General features: G+C 44.6%; 1 protein-coding gene across 1 annotated transcript in view; it reads right to left on the bottom strand.

The window, feature by feature from the left end:
- Window positions 1-19,916, bottom strand: part of LOC139538574 (FERM and PDZ domain-containing protein 4-like) — a 46,335-nt gene that overhangs the window by 13,595 nt on the left and 12,824 nt on the right. The window contains 1 exon segment of the mRNA XM_071340756.1: window positions 7,632-7,748. Within this exon segment, the coding sequence (XP_071196857.1) occupies window positions 7,632-7,748 (117 nt within the window).

The raw sequence follows: 19,916 nt of genomic DNA, 5'->3' as shown, positions 1-19,916 counted from the left end.
AGTAAGAGTGTCCATGATTGAGTCTTTGAATGAATTACACTTTTTATTTAACTAGGCAAGCCAGTTAAGAACAAATTCTTATTTACAATGACGGCCTACGCCGGCCAAACCCAGATGACGCTGGGCCAATTGTGCGCCACCCTATGGGACTCCCAATCACGGCCGGTTATGATACAGCCTGGATTTGAACCAGGGTGTCTTTAGTGACATCTCTAGCACGGAGATGCAGTGCTTTAGACAGCAGCACCACTCAGGAGCCTGGGAGATGGAGATAAAACGGTCAAGTTTGAGTGCTTTTTGAGGCTCGTTCCAGCTGCAGGGAACTGAAGAGAAGCGACCCAGGGATGTGTGTGCTTTGGGGACCTTTAACATAATGTGACTGGCAGGATGGGTATTGTATGTGGAGGATGAGGGCTGCAGTAGGTAGCTCAGATAGGGGGAGGGAGGCCTAGAGGGTTTTATAAATAAGCATCAACCAGTGGGTCTTGCGACGGGTATGTCACGTCTGCTCCCGCTCTTCCCCTCCCCCTGGCGCTTGAGGGCGCCAGAATGCCTTGCATCACTCACTCCTGCCATCCATCACGTACACCTGCCTTTCCTCGTCACGCGCATCAGCGTTATTGGACTCACCTGGACTCTCTTATCACCTGTTCATTTCCTCCCCTATATGTGTCAGTTCCCCAGCTCTGTTCCCTGCTTCTGCATTGATTGTTTTCTGTTTGCTAACGCTGTTTATGTCTCGTTCCATGTCCGTTATTTATTAAATGTTACTCCCCGTACCTGCTTCGTCTCTCCAGCGTCATCTTTGTGACAGAATGCAGAAGCCATCACACGAAGCATCGGGGAGTACTGGCGTTCTGGTTGGTATAGTGGCATCGGCTCTGGGTCACCACCGATGGAACCGGGGGTGCCTAGCCTGCTCGTCGGGCTTCCACGCCCTAGCAGGCTCGAGAGGTTTCCTTGCCCCGGTTGGCTCGGATGGCGCCCATCCCACGTCGGGCCTCAGCTGGATCGTCAGTTCTTGTCTGCCCAGCCGGTCCAGGAGTTTTTTGTTTGTTTGTTTTTTGTTTTGTCGGTGACGTCGGGGGTGGATTCTGCCGCCGATGGAACCGGGGGTGCCTAAGCCAGCCCGTCGAACTTTCATGCCCTGGCTGGCTCGAGAGGTTTCATTGCCTCGGTTGGCTCGGTGGCTTCCCATCCCACGTCACACTCCACCGGATCATCGGGTTTCCTCAGCGGGATCGACAGGCGTCTTTACTCAGCCGGATCGTCAGGCTCCCATGCCTCAGCCGGCTCGCCAGGCTCTCACGCTCCTGCCGGTTCGTCGGGCTTCCACGCCTCAACCGGCTTGCCCAGCGCCCATGTCTCGGCCGGTTCGCCCAGGTGGGACGCCGAGTGGTTCCCCTAGAGGGGGGGGTACTGTCACGTCTGCTCCCGCTCTTCCCCTCCCCCTGGCGCTTGAGGGCGCCAGAATGCCTTGCATCACTCACTCCTGCCATCCATCACGTACACCTGCCTTTCCTCGTCACGCGCATCAGCGTTATTGGACTCACCTGGACTCTCTTATCACCTGTTCATTTCCTCCCCTATATGTGTCAGTTCCCCAGCTCTGTTCCCTGCTTCTGCATTGATTGTTTTCTGTTTGCTAACGCTGTTTATGTCTCGTTCCATGTCCGTTATTTATTAAATGTTACTCCCCGTACCTGCTTCGTCTCTCCAGCGTCATCTTTGTGACAGGGTATACATAGATGACCAGTTTACGGAGTATTATAGAGTGCTATAGAGTAATTGCTGTAATAATCTGTGCAGAATCTCGAAGGGCATTGATCGCTTGCGCCATGTACTTTTAATGTAATCTCAACTGCAATCCAGGTCATTTGGTTCTGCTATTAGATGAAGCACAGTAATAACACATGAATTTGTTGTATACATTTAAAAAAAGATCTGACATTGTATTTCCATTTGATCTTTGCTGTGCCTTTAAATGGTTGAAAGCACAGTAATAAGCATTTGGATGACAACTAAACCAAAAATAAGACATTGTTTTTTCATTGGAATTTGGTTGTGCTTTTAGATGTTTTAAAGCATTGGAAATTCAACAAACTTTGGGTATTTTGAGTGGATGAATATAGGTTGTAATATCATTGATCAACTTCTCAACCAAATATTACCCAATTATCCACGTTGAAATGATGTGGTGTGCCCAGTGGGAATGTGTGCCCAGTGGGAAACACTGCTTTTTCCAGATTTAGCACTAAAAAAAGTATATGGCAGCATCTTACTTGCATGTGATTCTTCAGCCATATGGGAAACCAGAAATAGAACGTGTGGCCATTGGCCAATGAGCCTTTGACCTGTGTGAGGTGGTGCAGTATGCTGGTGATTAGGGAAGGGCCAAGTCCTGAGGTTCAAACAGAAACAGACTGGCTTCATGTTGGACCTGTGGAACCACTGTGGCTGGCCAACCTGTCACTGATACCTGTTAGTCTGTTGCCCGACACTCCTCAGTCTGAACCCCGATCACCCTTCTCATTTGAACCAGTCAACATTGACTTTAATTTGGGATATTCCCTCTAGATGGATCTATGTAAATATACTGCAATTCAATTAGACTATCATGTTAACTGTGTTAATAAGTGTATTTGTTGATCATATACTGTACATCAATTAATCAAACTATAATATCCTTTACACCACATAAACTGCCAACAAAACTGTTTATGTGCCAATTTGTAGCTTTGCATCTCCTTTGTATGTTCCTCCAGTTTTTCCTTATCTAGTATCTCTCCCTTCTCCAGCAGCAGAACTGTAGCATCAGAGGCAGCAGTAGCAACTCTTCCCATGGTTGCCACTGTGTTGGGTAATTAGGCCTGTGGGCTGACTGGGGAGCCAGTGTGTAATTCACAGTCATTCCTGACACATGTTCCATTCGTCACTGAATACCCACAATTAATCTTTCAAGGCACTGAGCGAGGGCAGGGAAGGTGCAGGCAGGGGCTTCTTGACATTTACACGGAGGCCTATGGTAACAGACACACAGATGTCTTCTTACTGACATTTGAAACACATTGTGAGTAATGTTATATGGTTGATTCCCTTGGTTTTGGGTTGCAATAAAACATATCATATTGCTAAGGTGCCACTGAGACAAAGTCACTTTTGGATTTGTGATGTTGGTTTCAGCACTTATACATGACAACCACAACAGATTGTGTGCAGTGGAAAAACATATGGACATCTGCAACCAGGAAGTGTGCTGTCTCATCTCCAACCACGGCCACCTGCTAGAGATGGCCCGCCTCCCAACGTACTGACAGCCCTCTCAGCTAGCACATTTAGTTCCTTGGAAGTTGTGTGAACGTATGTTTTTGGTTTCACATTGGTTGTTGGAATGAAGCCATACGTTTCCTCTGCTCTCCTCTCCCAAGGCCATAGTCATATTCATAGATTATGCAATGTCGGTCATTTAGTATGCATGGAAAGGGTACACCCTGATGGTCAGTGTAAAGCAATGCATTTCCTTCTCCATCCACATGAGCTTCTATGCGTCCTCCACATGCTCCATGATCTATCTCACTTGTTTACAATAGGAAAAGTGAATGGGAACAGAAGTTTGACGTTTTCTCTCGTGTCTTCTTATTTAAACAACAACAAAAATTGATAAAATCTAAGCCCTTCTTAGATCAGCTGATATCTCAAAGTGCTGTACAGAAACCCAGCCTAAAACCCCAAACAGCAAGCAATGCAGGTGTAGAAGCACGGTGGCTAGGAAAAACTCCCTAGAAAGGCCAAAACCTAGGAAGAAACCTAGAGAGGAACCAGGCTATGAGGGGTGGCCAGTCCTCTTCTGGCTGTGCCGGGTGGAGATTATAACAGAACATGGCCAAGATGTTCAAATGTTCATAAATGACCAGCATGGTCAAATAATAATAATCACAGTAGTTGTCGAGGGTGCAACAGGTCAGCACCTCAGGAGTAAATGTCAGTTGGCTTTTCATAGCTGATCATTGAGAGTATCTCTACCGCTCCTGCTGTCTCTAGAGAGTTGAAAACAGCAGGTCTGGGACAGGTAGCACGTCCGGATAACTTGAAAACCCTGATTTTTAGGGTTATTTTAAGATGTCAGGCTTGAAAATCAGTTCAGTGCCTCACTACCCAAACCAGAGGTAACTTGTATGAAGTGGCCAAGAGACATATGATCTCCTACTGCTATTTAGTGGACAAACTGGGAATCAGATAGGGCGTATATTTACATCAATCAGCTGTCTCCTCATATGTATATCAGTCCTGTTTTTTATGTAAGACAACAAATGATGTTGCATAAGCCCTGTGTTTTTAAAAGGGCTGAGTTCCTATAGGAATTTGCACATGTTTAGAGCGACACCATTACGTAAAATGTCTGACTTTATAAAAATATTTTCTTTATAGTTTTGGAACAGTAATTGGTGACATATTTTGTCAAACCTAGACTTTCAAATGTCTTATTCCCCAAAATTTGACAATTGGGAATGTATTCATTTTTAAATAACATTCTTAGAATGTTCTCTGAATGTTAGTTAGTAAGTTTTTACATTTTTTTAATGGAAAGTTGTCTTAGTGTTCTCGGAACAATTTGAGAACATGACTTTAAATAAAACCATGTTAAAACCTGTAGGAAACGTTTTGCTGAAGTACTGAAATTCCCACAGAAGAAAGTTGTTTCTTAACTTCCTTGGAACAATTTGAGAACATGACTTTAAATAGAACCATGATAAAACCTGTAGGAAACGTTATGCTGAAGTACTGAAGTTCCCACAGAGGAACGTTGTTTCTTAACGTTCTCTGAACTATTTGAGAACATTTGAGATAACATTTAATCATGTTTGAACTTTTAGGAAATGTTTTGTAAAGTAATGAAATACCAAGAAAACATATTTTTTTTGTCAAGCTCCTTAAATGTGCTGAGAATGTTCCAAAGCCAAGCAACTATCCTGCACCATTCCCAGAAAGTTGTGGGAAGGTTGTATCCAAAATAACCAGGACAACCACGCTCTCACCAAGCTCTAAGAAACATATGGTTCTCAGAACACTATGTGCTAGCTGGGCTGTGTCTAATGGACATTAAATCAGCACCATTAGTTACTAATGTTCTGCAGCTTGCCCCATTCTACAACATAGAAATATAATCGTTCTAGGACTTTTATTTCTATGATCTACACATTCCTCATAACCCATAGTGACTGATCACTAAGCAGCTGAGTGACTGACCATAAGCAACACAAGATATATAAACATAAGCAACACAAACTATTGTCCTTACTGAGTCTACACCAGGACCAAATCTTCTTAAGAGGAGAACGTCTGAAGGGTTGCAACAAACCATTTCTCTTGAAGTAATTTTGTTGTTTTTTTGGCCGTGTACTCCCTGCCTGGGTAGCAATGTTCTAAGCACTTTGAATTACCATTGACAAGCAATATAATGCCTAATGTATGACGTAAAGCTTTTGATAAAGCCAACTTCGGGAAATTATGCTGACTCGCAGCTCTGCTTACCCCACCTTTTCACCTTAAATGTACTCTTAGATTAAAATATGTTTCCTCTATTACAAACAGGTAGAGAGTGGGATGGAGAGAGAGAGACAGAGAAAGAGAGCAAGAGATAGAGAGAGAGTGAGAGAGAGAGAGAGAGTGAGCGAGAGAGAGAGAGGCAGAGAGAGAGAGAGAGAGAGAGAGTGAGAGAGAGAGAGGCAGAGAGAGAGAGAGAGACCGTACATTATAGTCTAAGATATCTTATGAAATTATCCTCTTCTATGATCAGTCTTCATGAAACTGGGCTTTTGACCATATCCCCACAATGCTACTGATGTAATCCAACCTTTTAACTCCTATGGACTGTAAATATACACCTCTTTCCAAAGTCATATAGCTAGATATCTCTGTTATACACTGAGTATACCAAACATTAGGAATACCTTCCTAATATTGAGTGGCACCGACCCCCCTCCCCAATTTTGCCCTTGGAAGAGCCTCAATTAGTCAGGGCATGGCCTCTACAAGGTGTGGAAAGAGTTCCACAGGAATGCTGGCCCATGTTGACTCCAATACTCCCACAGTTCTGTCAAGTTGGCTGGATGCCCACGGGAAACTGTTATAGTTCTTGACCCAAACCGGTGCGCCTGGCACCTACTACCATACCCGTTCAAAGGCACTTAAATATTTTGTCTTGTCCATTCACCCTCTGAATGGCACGCATACACAATCCATGTCTCAATTGTTTCAAGGCTTAAAAGTCCTTCTTTAACCTGTCTCCTCCTCTTCGTCTACACTGATTGAAGTGGATTTAACAAGTGATAACAGCTTTCACCTGGTCAGTCTATGTCATGGAAAGAGCGGGTGTTCATAATGTTTTATACACTCAGTGTATATGGTGTGATACAGTATGCTTAGTCACTGTCACTGGTTTATTCATGCCTTCCTGTCATGCATACTATACCTGTTTCATTAAGCAACACCACAACTTGATGTCAAACAATTAGAACCTTGAAAAACTGAGAGATCACTACTGACACAGACATGCCACATTATTTATGAGTCTTCTTCCTATTTAGCAAGGTTCAGCCTCAGTGATGTGCCTCATCCAGACAGGCTATGTACATCCAATACACTCCGTCCTCCTCTGGAGCTCTTATGTAACCTGTCTGACATCACGCTGCTCAAGCTCTAACCCAAGTATGATAAGTTCCCTAGCCTGTTTCCGACAGTACCTATCTCAACGCAGCGCAATATCACAATATAACATATCGCACATCTCTGTATGAGAGCTAGGTTTATATGTAATCACCAGGCAAACAACGTGCACATACTGTATGTAATACTGTATTACAGCAGGGTGCATATTCCATGAGTACACACTGTGTCTAAATAAGAAAGCACTATATTATGCATAAAGAGATAAGTACAAATGCCACAGTATGGCTGGGAATCTTGACTTTTTTTGTTTGTTGCAAAGCCTCATACTCCTACAGAAACATAAGACATGAAGAAGCAGCCAAACACTCCCTTGTTACTCTGGGCTTTCTTGCCCGCATACAGTACAGAACAGTACAGTACAGAGCAGAACAGTACAGTCAAACCACATTCAGATCATAGGAGAGACAGATAGACAGAGAGGATTATTTTACCTGTAGTCCTCCTCAGATATCCAGAATGGCTATGGATCGATTATGCTGATAACACTGCACCCCAGCGTCTCTGCAGCTACATGCAGTCTCATAGAGATCAAAGAAAGTCGCTACGCAGGTGAATTCTTTATCAGGAGCCGGCAGAGAACATAATTAGGGTTTAGTTCTCTGCTCCAGAGCTAGCTACAGTAAAGTGGTTGGAGCGTGTCTGTGAGTGTGTGTGTGTGAGAGAGAGAGAGAGAGAGAGAGTCTGTGTGCAGACAGGGTCTGTGTCTGTGCGCAGCAATGGAAAGAAAAGGAGAATCAGTATTCTGAAGGCACAGATGGAGGGAGAGAGAGAGTGTGGAGGCACTAGGCAATGACGTGGCTGAAATAATCACAGGTTGCCAAAGCCTCCCAAACATCTGGGACTGAGAGAGAACCACTGTCTTCTTTTTTTCTCTCCTCGTGCCTCTCCTCGACTCGACTTACTTGATGTAGCAGTCTCGTCCGTCTCTATTGGTGGCCATGTCCCATCCATTGGGGGGTCCATGTGCGGCGCTCCAGGTGCCAGAAGGAGGTGGCCAGCCTGATGACTTGGTCCTGTGGCTGGGGAGGAGGACAGGGGGAGGAGGTCAGGCATAACATACTTACAGTAATGACAAAAGTCCTATAGGCTGCATCTTAAATCCCACCCTATTCCCCATATAGTGCACCACTTTTGACACTAGGTGAGTCATCATGGCACAGTTTGAGGCATCCCAACTCAGAACAAGTGGATGTCTAATTTGAAGCTCACGAACAATGTTCCTTAACCAGTGTTCAGTCAATTAATGTAAATCACATGAATAATGTAATTGAGACACGTAGGCGTAATTGTCATGCCTCACTCTTGTGCTATCACAGGCATGAAATCGTTTTTATTCCGAGATGTTCCCAGATTCCTCCGAAAGCAGGGAACCCGGAGGATATCTGTGATAAGGGCAGTGCCAGGAAGAGTTCAGAGTTTATAAGTGAGAAAACGGAAACCCATGTGTTTTGTCCCTTTTCAGGAAATAATGGATAGTACTGAAAGAGCAAAGAAGAACCCATCTTTACTATGAAATCTGTGCTGTAATTTGTCTTCTAGCTGGAAACGATCTAAATCAAATAGTCTAAGAGCGAAATCACCAAAGGCTCTAATCCTTACTTTGCCACAACACTTAAATCAAGTCATTAAACAGATCCCTTCCTGTGTCTTCAATGTTCAAGTAACACTATCTCCTCTTGTACCACACAATATAACATGTCACAGTTGTCACCTAACAGAGTGATGGACACTCAGAATAGGTCCATGATGAGCCTAAGAGCATGATGGATGCCCCCATACTTCTCTTTCTTTCCCTCTTTCTTTCTTTCTTTCTTTCTCACCCCTGCCCCGTCCCTCCCCCTCTCTTACTAGCTTTTGGTCTCTTTATCGCTCTCTCTCTCTCTCTCTCTCTCTCTCTCTCTATGTGAGCAATGGGTGAAGATATGAAAGCTGTGGCAGTAAGTTATGTCACTTCAAAGGCTTGTCTGCTGTGTAACAGGCCTCTTCGGATTCATTATTCAAAGCCTCTCTTTCTTCCCCTCTTTATTTCTCCCCGGTTACCAACCAACTTACTTAATGTCTATGTCTGTCTGTGTGTGTGTGGTGTGTGTGTGTCATATTACATAGCAGGCTCTATGCATGAAAACACAACATGTAAAGCAGATTCAAAAGCCAGAGAAAACAATAGACAACCGAGCAGCTATATTGTATACTTCTGCCGTGAACGTGACCTGCATGACCTTGATAACAAGGCTTATGTTACTTTCATCCAGCAAAAATTAAATAAAGCAACAGCCAATAGGTCTACGGTAGTTCTGAGAATACTTAACCTCGTTAAAAAAGCACTTAAGTGCTACTGGATGCATTGATTCTGCATGTGTTCATATTAAATCATAGCAGCAAAAATTGTCTGTTGGAAATAGCGTCTGTAGCCTACTCTGAAACCCATAGAACAGCAGAGCACTGGGATAGGCTGGGCTCCAAACGGGTGCTATCTGATTTCCTCCAATACAATCGTGTGTTTGAGAGGTATTAGCGTTTCCACATGCTATGAATTTATGGGTGCCACAGTGCATTAACAGAAAGCAGCAGGTTCCCCTGGCCAGAGGTCCTCATCACATTGATTCTGCCCACATAATTTCATTCTCTTTTTCCACATTTGGGAAATGAGTTAGCATTGTATTGTCTCTTTCTTACAATTTAAAAAATATATACATTTTACATCACCAAATACCATGTTGTATTTATTTGGGGAACACTGTACATTCTTTCACAGCAGTGGGGATTTTGTGGTATCCTACAATAAGGCATTGGTAATAAAGTTCAATGCCAAATTTGAACTCTCTAAGTGGTGTACTGAATAGCATGGCACCATCACTGAAATGTGACTGTGGAGAGTTGAGCCTGTCCTCTCAATTGAGAGAAGTCCTTGAACTCTAATGACACCCACAATCTTCAATACTCCACATTCAGAACAGCAAACAGGGCACCATGCAGCTATGGTGACTATGACAATTCTCCGGAAGTCTTTGCTATACAAATAGAGCATGGTTCTACTCACAGATTCCGAAGATGTGCCTTCAAAATGCCATTCTGAATCGACCAGAAGCTGTATAATATCCATTCTCTTTCTTTTCAGCCACACTCCCCTATCTTTCTCTCCCCTAATGGCACAGTCATTGATATTTTGATCTTTGCTTTCTTTTATCTGTAGTCCCGGAATACATTATGCCATTGAGGCTGTGTGTTCTCGAGGAAGAATAATAGCCAGTCGAGGAGTTGAAGAAGTTCGCTGCAGTGGTGGACAGTGAAACTAAGCCTAGGTAGGCTTTAATAAATGATGACTACTCTATCTGGCATTAGTAGTGCGCCAGGCCGGGCCCAGGTGGGTAATCCACGCTGCGCAATTCATTACCAGGTTAGCTAGGAGTCAGAGAAACCGGGCCTCTGGACGTTGTTTGTCTCTGATGCTCAAAATTGCTGTTAATAGATGGACTGGGAGTCCCTGTTCAATGTTGTGTTCTGAGAATAAGGGGTTCCTTGAGACTTCCCTTGGAATAAAGAACACCACAGAAAGTGGATAGACAAGAGGATACTGTGTGTATTTTGTTTTTAAGTATGGTACTGGATGTTTAATGATGAACTATTCAATTCTAATACATTTTCAATCTAATCTAAATACCAACATTACCTTCTACAATGTTGTATACAACTGAAACAGAGCAACCTAAGTCCATAAACCACAGACAATAATAAGATCAACAACTTTAAATTACCTTCCTCAGAGTACAGGTAGGTAGGCTATAATTTTCCACCAGCAGTCAACCTTCTGGAAACATTACGGATGGTGAATAATAACCAATAGAAGTATTGCACTCCTGGGAGTCTCATAGCCTCTGTTGCCATGACAATGAAGGTCAGGTATAGTTCAGGCTCTACTCTATACTCCAAGTTTAAACACAAAGATCACAACCTCGACGCATTTATTAAAGGGACTTAATTTTACACCGGCTAAATGTCAACATCTATATGTGTGGGGGAGGAGGAAGTAATATCTTTGCCTCAAAAGGTGTCGGATTTCTGTGCATAGTTTATTAAGTTGAAACCAACATCAAACCAACAATCGACCATAAGAATCCAATGGTTTTGAGCCTGTATGTAGTCAGGGGAGCTATCCCTTTTCAGTCGATAATAAACATAGCATAACTAAACTAATCTCATCCTTTCTTTATCACTCCACTTACTACCTTGCACTTTCTCTCTCCTCTCCCTCTCTTTCTTTCTCTCTCTTTGTCTTTATCAACCAGATATTGGTGAGAACATGTCATAGTATATCCCCTGAAGACTTGGTGTTAATGAATTATCTTCCTTTGCTTGATAGGTGGCAGAGGCTACACCAAGCACGGCCATTGGAACACAAGACCACTCCACTCTGCTTGAATAATTCACAGGGATAATCTCCATGAGTGAAACTAAAGCCAGACACTGGCATCGACATCACTCTCATTACCCATATTGAAGGTTAAAGATGGAATCCACAGTAGGGGGAAACAGTGCCACTGTCCACCCCACAGCCGTTGTTATTGTTTTTGTTTTGTTGACAAACAGATGTGGGGAAGGCTGGGGGAGCGTTGCACATCATGGTAAAAAAATTAATTGCAGTACATATGCTGCTGCTCTATCCCGCTTGCAATGATGTCCGATTGAAGATAACAGTGTTCAGTGTTTGCAGTAACTTCTTTGTTGTTGTAATATCGCAAACGGACGTGGCAGTTTCACCATTAAGGATTCAAGTGGCTGTCGGCCATTATGGCTACAACAAGACACACATCATTATAAACAGGAAATAGGTATAACTCCTGATGTTTATTGTGCTTGTGGGGCAATATGTTTTATTATCCTTAAAGTGGCAATCTGCCGTTTAAACAATAACAATACCCACCACTGTTTTGGTAAAAAGCTGAGTGATGGGGCTGGAAAAATGTAACTACTCTCAAATTCATAGACAGGGCTCAAAGTTATAGTTTTAACCATATTTTGAGGCTATACAGTGCTTGTTTACATTTACTTTCCTTACAAACATTGGAGATATATAAGCTTATATTGTGGGTTCTGATGGGGTTCGACTGAGCTCATGAGGCATTAATAAGTTATACTCTTAAAAAATCAATGTGTACATATCATTATTTAACATTGTATGTCTAAAATTGGATGTAGCAACTGCAGATTGACCCTTTAATCTACAGTAAACATCCCTGTAGGAGATTCCAATATATTTGCCCCTCACTACTGTACTATTAACATTAAAATACCTTAGCTACATGCAGATCAAATTGTAAAAAAAAATATATATATACAGTGGGGAGAACAAGTATTTGATACACTGCCGATTTTGCAGGTTTTCCTACTTACAAAGCATGTAGAGGTCTGTAATTTTTATCATAGGTACACTTCAACTGTGAGAGACGGAATCTAAAACAAAAATCCAGAAAATCACATTGTATGATTTTTAAATAATTAATTTGCATTTTATTGCATGACATAAGTATTTGATCACCTACCAACCAGTAAGAATTCCGGCTCTCACAGACCTGTTAGTTTTTCTTTAAGAAGCCCTCCTGTTCTCCACTCATTACCTGTATTAACTGCACCTGTTTGAACTCGTTACCTGTATAAAAGACACCTGTCCACACACTCAATCAAACAGATTCCAACCTCTCCACAATGGCCAAGACCAGAGAGCTGTGTAAGGACATCAGGGATAAAATTGTAGACCTGCACAAGGCTGGGATGGGCTACAGGACAATAGGCAAGCAGCTTGGTGAGAAGGAAACAACTGTTGGCGCAATTATTAGAAAATGGAAGAAGTTCAAGATGACGGTCAATCACCCTCGGTCTGGGGCTCCATGCAAGATTTCACCTCGTGGGGCATCAATGATCATGAGGAAGGTGAGGGATCAGCCCAGAACTACACGGCAGGACCTGGTCAATGACCTGAAGAGAGCTGGGACCACAGTCTCAAAGAAAACCATTAGTAACACACTACGCCGTCATGGATTAAAATCCTGCAGCGCACGCAAGGTCCCCCTGCTTAAGCCAGTGCATGTCCAGGCCTGTCTGAAGTTTGCCAATGACCATCTGGATGATCCAGAGGAGGAATGGGAGAAGGTCATGTGGTCTGATGAGACAAAAATAGAGCTTTTTGGTCTAACTCCACTCGCCGTGTTTGGAGGAAGAAGAAGTATGAGTACAACCCCAAGAACACCATCCCAACCGTGAAGCATGGAGGTGGAAACATCATTCTTTGGGGATGCTTTTCTGCAAAGGGGACAGGACGACTGCACCGTATTGAGGGGAGGATGGATGGGGCCATGTATCGCGAGATCTTGGCCAACAACCTCCTTCCCTCAGTAAGAGCATTGAAGATGGGTCGTGGCTGGGTCTTCCAGCATGACAACGACACGAAGCACACAGCCATGGCAACTAAGGAGTGGCTCCGTAAGAAGCATCTCAAGGTCCTGGAGTGGCCTAGCCAGTCTCCAGACCTGAACCCAATAGAAAATCTTTGGAGGGAGCTGAAACTCCGTATTGCCCAGCGACAGCCCCGAAACCTGAAGGATCTGGAGAAGATCTGTAGGGAGGAGTGGGCCAAAATCCCTGCTGCAGTGTGTGCAAACCTAGTCAAGAACTACAGGAAACGTATGATCTCTGTAATTGCAAACAAAGGTTTCTGTACCAAATATTAAGTTCTGCTTTTCTGATGTATCAAATACTTATGTCATGCAATAAAATGCAAATTAATTACTTAAAAATCATACAATGTGATTTTCTGGATTTTTGTTTTAGATTCCGTCTCTCATAGTTGAAGTGTACCTATGATAAAAATTACAGACCTCTACATGCTTTGTAAGTAGGAAAACCTGCAAAATCGGCAGTGTATCAAATACTTGTTCTCCCCACTGTATATCACCATAATGTCATGACAGTATCTGCTGCTGTACAGTACAACAGAGTTTTCTTCAACATAACCACTGCATAAATTCCCCAAAGTGGGAGAATATTGCTAGTGTTTTCAGGTGTGTCGGAAGTAATTTTCAGCTGTGTAGTAAAAATGTTGCGTAACTGGTTTATCATCTGCCACTCTGTTGAGACCCCCCCCCCCCCCACACACACACACACACCTGTTCCCTATGTTCCCTGGTAGAAAGTAGTGCACTAAATAGGGAGTAGGGTGACATTTGAGACACATACCAAAGCTCTCAGACAAGATGCCTCCTCCTGGGGTGGAGAGGCACCTGCTTTGGCATCTGAAATTTTGGGGGAGTGTGAAAGTAATGTCTCCCCTCTGTTTGACCCAGCTAAGGAGTTCCTACCATATAATTAGGAATCAGAAACCAACTGAGGGTCCCTTACTTTCACTCATACTATCAGAACCGGGGTTAAAAAAGAAAACTTGAGTTCTCTTTCAAATACTTGTTTCTCAAATTTTTGTTGTTGTTGTATTTTACCCTCCATTTTTCCACAATTTTGATCTTGTATCATCAGTGCAACTCCTCATCGGGCTCGAGAGGCGAAGGTCGAGTCATGCGTCCTCTGAAACATGACCTGCCAAACCGCGCTTCTCCTGCTTAACCCAGAAGCCAGCCAAACCAATGTGTCAGAGGAAACACTGTTCAACTGACGACCGAGGTCAACCTGCAGGTGCCTGGCCCACCACAAGGAGTCGCTAGAGGGCGATGAGTTAAGTAAAGCCCCCCTCTCTCCCCTAAACTCTCCCCTAACCCGTACAACGCTGGGCCAACTGTGCGCCGCCCTATGGGACTCCTGATCACGGCCAGTTGTGATACAGCCCGGGATCGAACCTGGGTCTGTAATGACGCCACTAGCACTGCGACGCATTGCCTTAGACTGCTGCACCACTCGAGAGGCCCCTCAAATACTTGTTTCAATATCTCACAATGTGGATATGGCCAACTCCCATATCGCAGACATGCTCCGTTTACTGCTCTTCCCTCGTGGACTGCGCCCCACCCTGTGAGTGATGCCTCTGTCATCACCACCTTCCTCATTGATACTACCGCTAGGGGAGTACCAGAAACGAAGATCGAGGGGCTCGTCTAGTGACAGAGAGCCGAGAGACATTCTGAGGTTATTGTTTATCTTTTGATTGAGGTGACGTTGTGTACACATACATTGTAAGTCTCTCATTCTCAGTAGACCTAGCGGTACAACTGAGATGGTTGTGAGGTGGGTTACAAGGGAAGCCGTATCTCACACTGCATGCTCCTGTGTCAGGGAGAAAAGCAGGTAATCGTCTACGTAGGCAGAGGTTCTCAGCCCCCTGATTCTCAGGGATGCTAGAGCCACCTCCACACCCTTGCTGAACGTCCAGGGAGGTAGTGCTAACAAGGGGACAGCGAGGTATTCGTAGGCTGTGTCCTGAAAGACAAAACTGAGAAATCTCCTGTGTGCTGGCAAAATACTTATGTGAAAATAAGCATCCTGTAGGTCAATTGAAGTTAACCAGTCGACCCAGGGAATAGAGAGTACGGAACCTGAACTTTCTCAGATAGCTGTTAAGGACCCGTAGGTCCAGAATGGGGCGTATCCGCTCCTTTTTTTGGGAACCAGGAAGAACCGGGAGTAGATGCCGTTATGGCTCTCTTTCGCTGGTATTGCTCTGATTGCTCTGTTGCTCAATAGAGAGGAGATTTCCTGCTCTGGTATTCAAGCTGAGTCACCACGGGATTCTAGCTATTGAAGCTAAAATCCCTTTGAAAACAGGTGGCTTCATGGCAACGAAGGCTGCTGAGGGATCACAGCTCATAATAATGGCCGGAATGGAGCAAATGGAATGGCATCAAACACCTGGAAACTATGTGTTTGATGTATTTGATACCATTCCACTGATTCCGCTCCAGTCATTACCACCAGCCCGCTCTCCCCAATTAAGGTGCTACCAACCTCCTGTACTTCATAGCGAACTGCAGTCAGTACCCCTTTATAACTGTGGACAAGTCCCAGGGTTGGACTGCGAATGCGGGCCAGTTCCCTGCTCTTGTGGCGAGTCACCCACATGTTGGATGACACTTTCTCGCCAGTGGTCCTGGAGTGCCCCCTGGTGGCGTTATAGCGAGTTGCCCTTTTGTTATATTTCTGCTCTGTGTCATTGACAAGACTCTTGAATGGGACAGAGACTTATATGATTTAAAGGCATAGTATCAAAACAATGGTGCTTGGTGGCGACCTGCCCCGGCTACTTGAACGAGAGCCGAGGGGAAAGCTGTAGCACGGAGGGGTAAACTGTGCACTTGGGGGTAGAGTGAGCCCCCTCCGTCTTCCATTTGAGCAGATACATCTGAATGAGCCACTGCACAAGGGTTAGGGTTTTAGATTGGGTGGGAAGTCTGTGCTCCACCCAAGTGGGGACAGGCCAAGACACAATGTGAACTGTTGGCTGCCCCTTCTGCCGCTCGGAAAGTACCACTAAGTCGAGTGCCCCTTCTTTCCCCAGGGAATCAATTGGGCGGAACTTAGATGCGGCTGCAGCAAAGGGTGGCTTTCCCCACTGCCAGCCTCTGTTATGAGACTCGTACTGTGGGTTCGCTGCCTGCTTCGTCGCTGGGGGCTTTGCAGTGTGGAAAACCCTGGTGCCAGTGTGTTGCCCTTTCCCTGCCGCGAAGCCTTGGCTTGTCAAGGGGTAGACTGGGATGCTGCAGTACTGGCCCAAACAGTTCCTTCGGCTCAATCGGACCGTCAAGGAAATCTGCCTGTCCAAGAGGCTTGACAAGTTGAGCCACAGGGCTCTCTCCCCTAGCACAGCAAGGCTCATGGAGCACCCACAGCCTTGAATGGCGCCGCTGGAGGCCAGAGGTTCTGGCCTGCATCTGTAATGATGCAGATCTCCTTCAATAGGTTCTGGATGGCTGTGTCGATGTCTAAGAGATTGCCTATCTCCAGTAACAAATGGGCCTGGTAAGCCAACAGTAGGGACATTATGTTGAACGCCCGTACTGAATGTGCCACAGACAAGTAGACCTTCTGGATGATGGCTTTGGCCACGCAAGCTGGGACCGCTGGGAGGATGGGGATCTGAATAAATACCAATAAATACCAATACCGATACACAACACTATTGACAGAAGCTGAGGTTCTACGTTCGGCAGCATTAACCTCACGGTTCGCCTGAAAACAGTTAAGTAGGAAGACAGGGATCTAGTCATGCTGAGAAAGGCTTTAGGTGCCGTAGTGATCTTCTGCAGGGAAAAGAGGTGAGAATGACCGTAGGACAGACGAGTGGCACCTTATAAAACGCTACCGAAGTTCTATCAACACATCGACTGTAGTACTCTCGCTGCTAAAACACTCAACCACTGCTACTCCAACTCCAACTCTGGGATGCCTACAAGGCCCTTTCTCTCCCTCCGGCAAATCTGTTCTTAATTTTTCACCTTCCTTCCTAAAGGCAGAAACTCAAACAGGAAGTATCCATGCTAAGGACTATTCAACGCTGGTCTGACCAATCGGAATCCATGCTTCAAGATAGTTTTGATCGCTCGGACTGGGATATGTTCCGGGTAGCCTCCGAGAATAATATTGACGAATACACGAACATGGTGACTGAGTTTATCAGGAAGTGTATAGGAGATGTTGTACCCACTGTGACTATTAAAACCTACCCTAACCAGAAACCGTGGATAGATGGCAGCATTAGCGTAAAACTAAAGCACGAACCATCGCATTTAACCATGGAATAGTGACTTCGAATATGGCCGAATACAAACAGTGTATTTATTCCCTCCGTAAGTCAATCAAACAGGCAAAACGTCAGTATAGAGACAAAGTGGAGTCACAATTCAATGGCTCCGACACAAGACGTATGTGGCAGGGTCTACAGACAATCACGGACCACAAAGGGAAAACCAATCACATCGCAGACACCAATGTCTTGCTTCCAGACAAGCTAAACACCTTCTTCGCCCGCTTTGAGGATAACAGTGCCACTGACGTGGCCCGCTACCAAGGACTTTGGGCTCTCCTTCTCCGTGGCCGACGTGAGTAAAACATTTAAGCGTGTTAACCCTCGCTTGGCTACCTTCCCAGATGGAATCCCTAGCAGCGTCCTCAGAGCATGCACAGACCAGCTGGCTGGTGTGTTTACGTACATATTCAATCTCTCCATATCCCAGTCTGCTGTCCCCACATGCTTTTAATATCCACCTTTGTTCCTGTACCCAAGATAGCAAAGGTAACTGAACTAAATGAACTATCATGAAGTGCTTTGAGAGACAAGCCAAGGATCATCTACCTTACCTGACACCCTAGACCCACTTCAATTTGCTTACCTCCCCAATAGATCCACAGACTATTTAAAATAAAAATATATATATTTAACCTTTATTTAACCAGGTAGGCTAGTTGTCATTTACAACTGCGACCTGACCAAGATAAAGCACAGCAGTTCGATACATACAACAATACAGAGTTACACATGGAATAAACAAACATACAGTCAATAATACAGTAGAGAAAAGAAAAATCTATATACAGTGAGTGCAAATGAGGTAAGATAAGTGAGGTAAGGCAAGAAATAGGCCATGGTGTGCGAAATAATTACAATATAGCAATTAGACACTGGAATGGTAGATGTGCAGAAGATTAATGTGCAAGTAGAGATACTGGGGTGCAAAGGAGCAAGATAAATAAATAAATACATTATGGGGATGAGGTAGTTGGATGGGCTGTTTACAGGCTATGTACAGGTGCAGTGATCTGTGAGCTGCTATGACAGCTGATGCTTAAAGCTAGTGAGGGAGATATGGGTCTCCAACTTCAGTGATTTTTACAGTTCGTTCCAGTCATTGGCAGCAGAGAACTGGAAGGAAAGGCGGCCAAAAGAGGAATTGGCTTTGGGGGTGACCAGTGAGATATACCTGGAGCCAGTGGGATTGGCGACGAGTATGAAGTGATGGCCAGCCAACGAGAGCGTACAGGTTGCAGTGGTGGGTAGTATATGGGGCTTTGGTGACAAAACGGATGGCACTGTGATAGACTGCATCCAGTTTGTTGATTAGAGTAATAGAGCCTATTTTATAGATGACATCGCCGAAGTTGAGGATTGGTAGGATGGTCAGTTCCACAAGGGCATATTTGGCAGCATGAGTGAAGGATGCTTTGTTGCAAAATAGGAAGCCGAATCTAGATTTAATTTTGGATTGGAGATGCTTAATGTGAGTCTGGAAGGAGAGTTTACAGTCTAGCCAGACACCTATCTATTTGTAGTTGTCCACATATTCTAAGTCAGAACCGTCCAGAGTAGTGATGCTGGACGGGCTGGCAGGTGCGGGCAGCGATCGGTTGAAGAGCATGCATTTAGTTTTACTTGCATTTAAGAGCAGTTGGAGGCCACGGAAGGAGAGTTGTATGGCATTGAAGCTCGTCTGGAGGTTATTTAACACAGTGTCCAAAGAAGGGCCAGAAGTATACAGAATGGTGTTATCTGCGTAGAGGTGGATCAGGGAATCACCAGTAGCGAGAGCGACATCATTGATGTATACAGAGAAAAGAGTCGGCCCGAGAATTGAACCCTGTGGCACCCCCATAGAGACTGCAAGAGGTCCGGACAACAGGCCCTCCGATTTGACACACTGAACTCTATCAGAGAAGTAGTTGGTGAACCAGGCGAGGCAGTCATTTGAGAAACCAAGGCTGTTGAGTACGCCGATAAGAATGTGGTGTTTGAAAGAGTCAAAAGCCTTGGCCAGGTCGATAAATACGGCTGCACAGTAATGTCTCTTATCGATGGAGGTTATGATATCGTTTAGGACCTTGTGCGTGGCTGAGGTGCACCCATGACCAGCTCTGAAACCAGATTGCATAGCGGTGAAGGTACAGTGGTATTCGAAATGGTCGGTAATCTGTTTGTTAACTTGGCTTTCGAAGACCTTAGAAAGGCAGGGTAGGATAGATATAGGTCTGTAGCAATTTGGGTCTAGAGTGTCTCCCCTTTGAACAGGGCGATGACCGCGACATCTTTCCAATCTTTGGGAATCTCAGACGATACGAAAGAGAGGTTGAACAGGCTAGTAATAGGGGTTGCAACAATTTCGGCAAATAATTTTAAAAAGAGAGGGTCCAGATTGTCTAGCCCGGCTGATTTGTAGGGGTCCAGGTTTTACAGGTCTTTCAGAACATCAGCTATCTGGATT

Source organism: Salvelinus alpinus, chromosome 14 (assembly GCF_045679555.1).
Source record: "Salvelinus alpinus chromosome 14, SLU_Salpinus.1, whole genome shotgun sequence".
Lineage (NCBI taxonomy): Eukaryota > Metazoa > Chordata > Actinopteri > Salmoniformes > Salmonidae > Salvelinus > Salvelinus alpinus.
The sequence above is the reverse complement of the archived record's forward strand: the minus strand, read 5'-3'. Positions and strand labels throughout refer to the sequence as shown.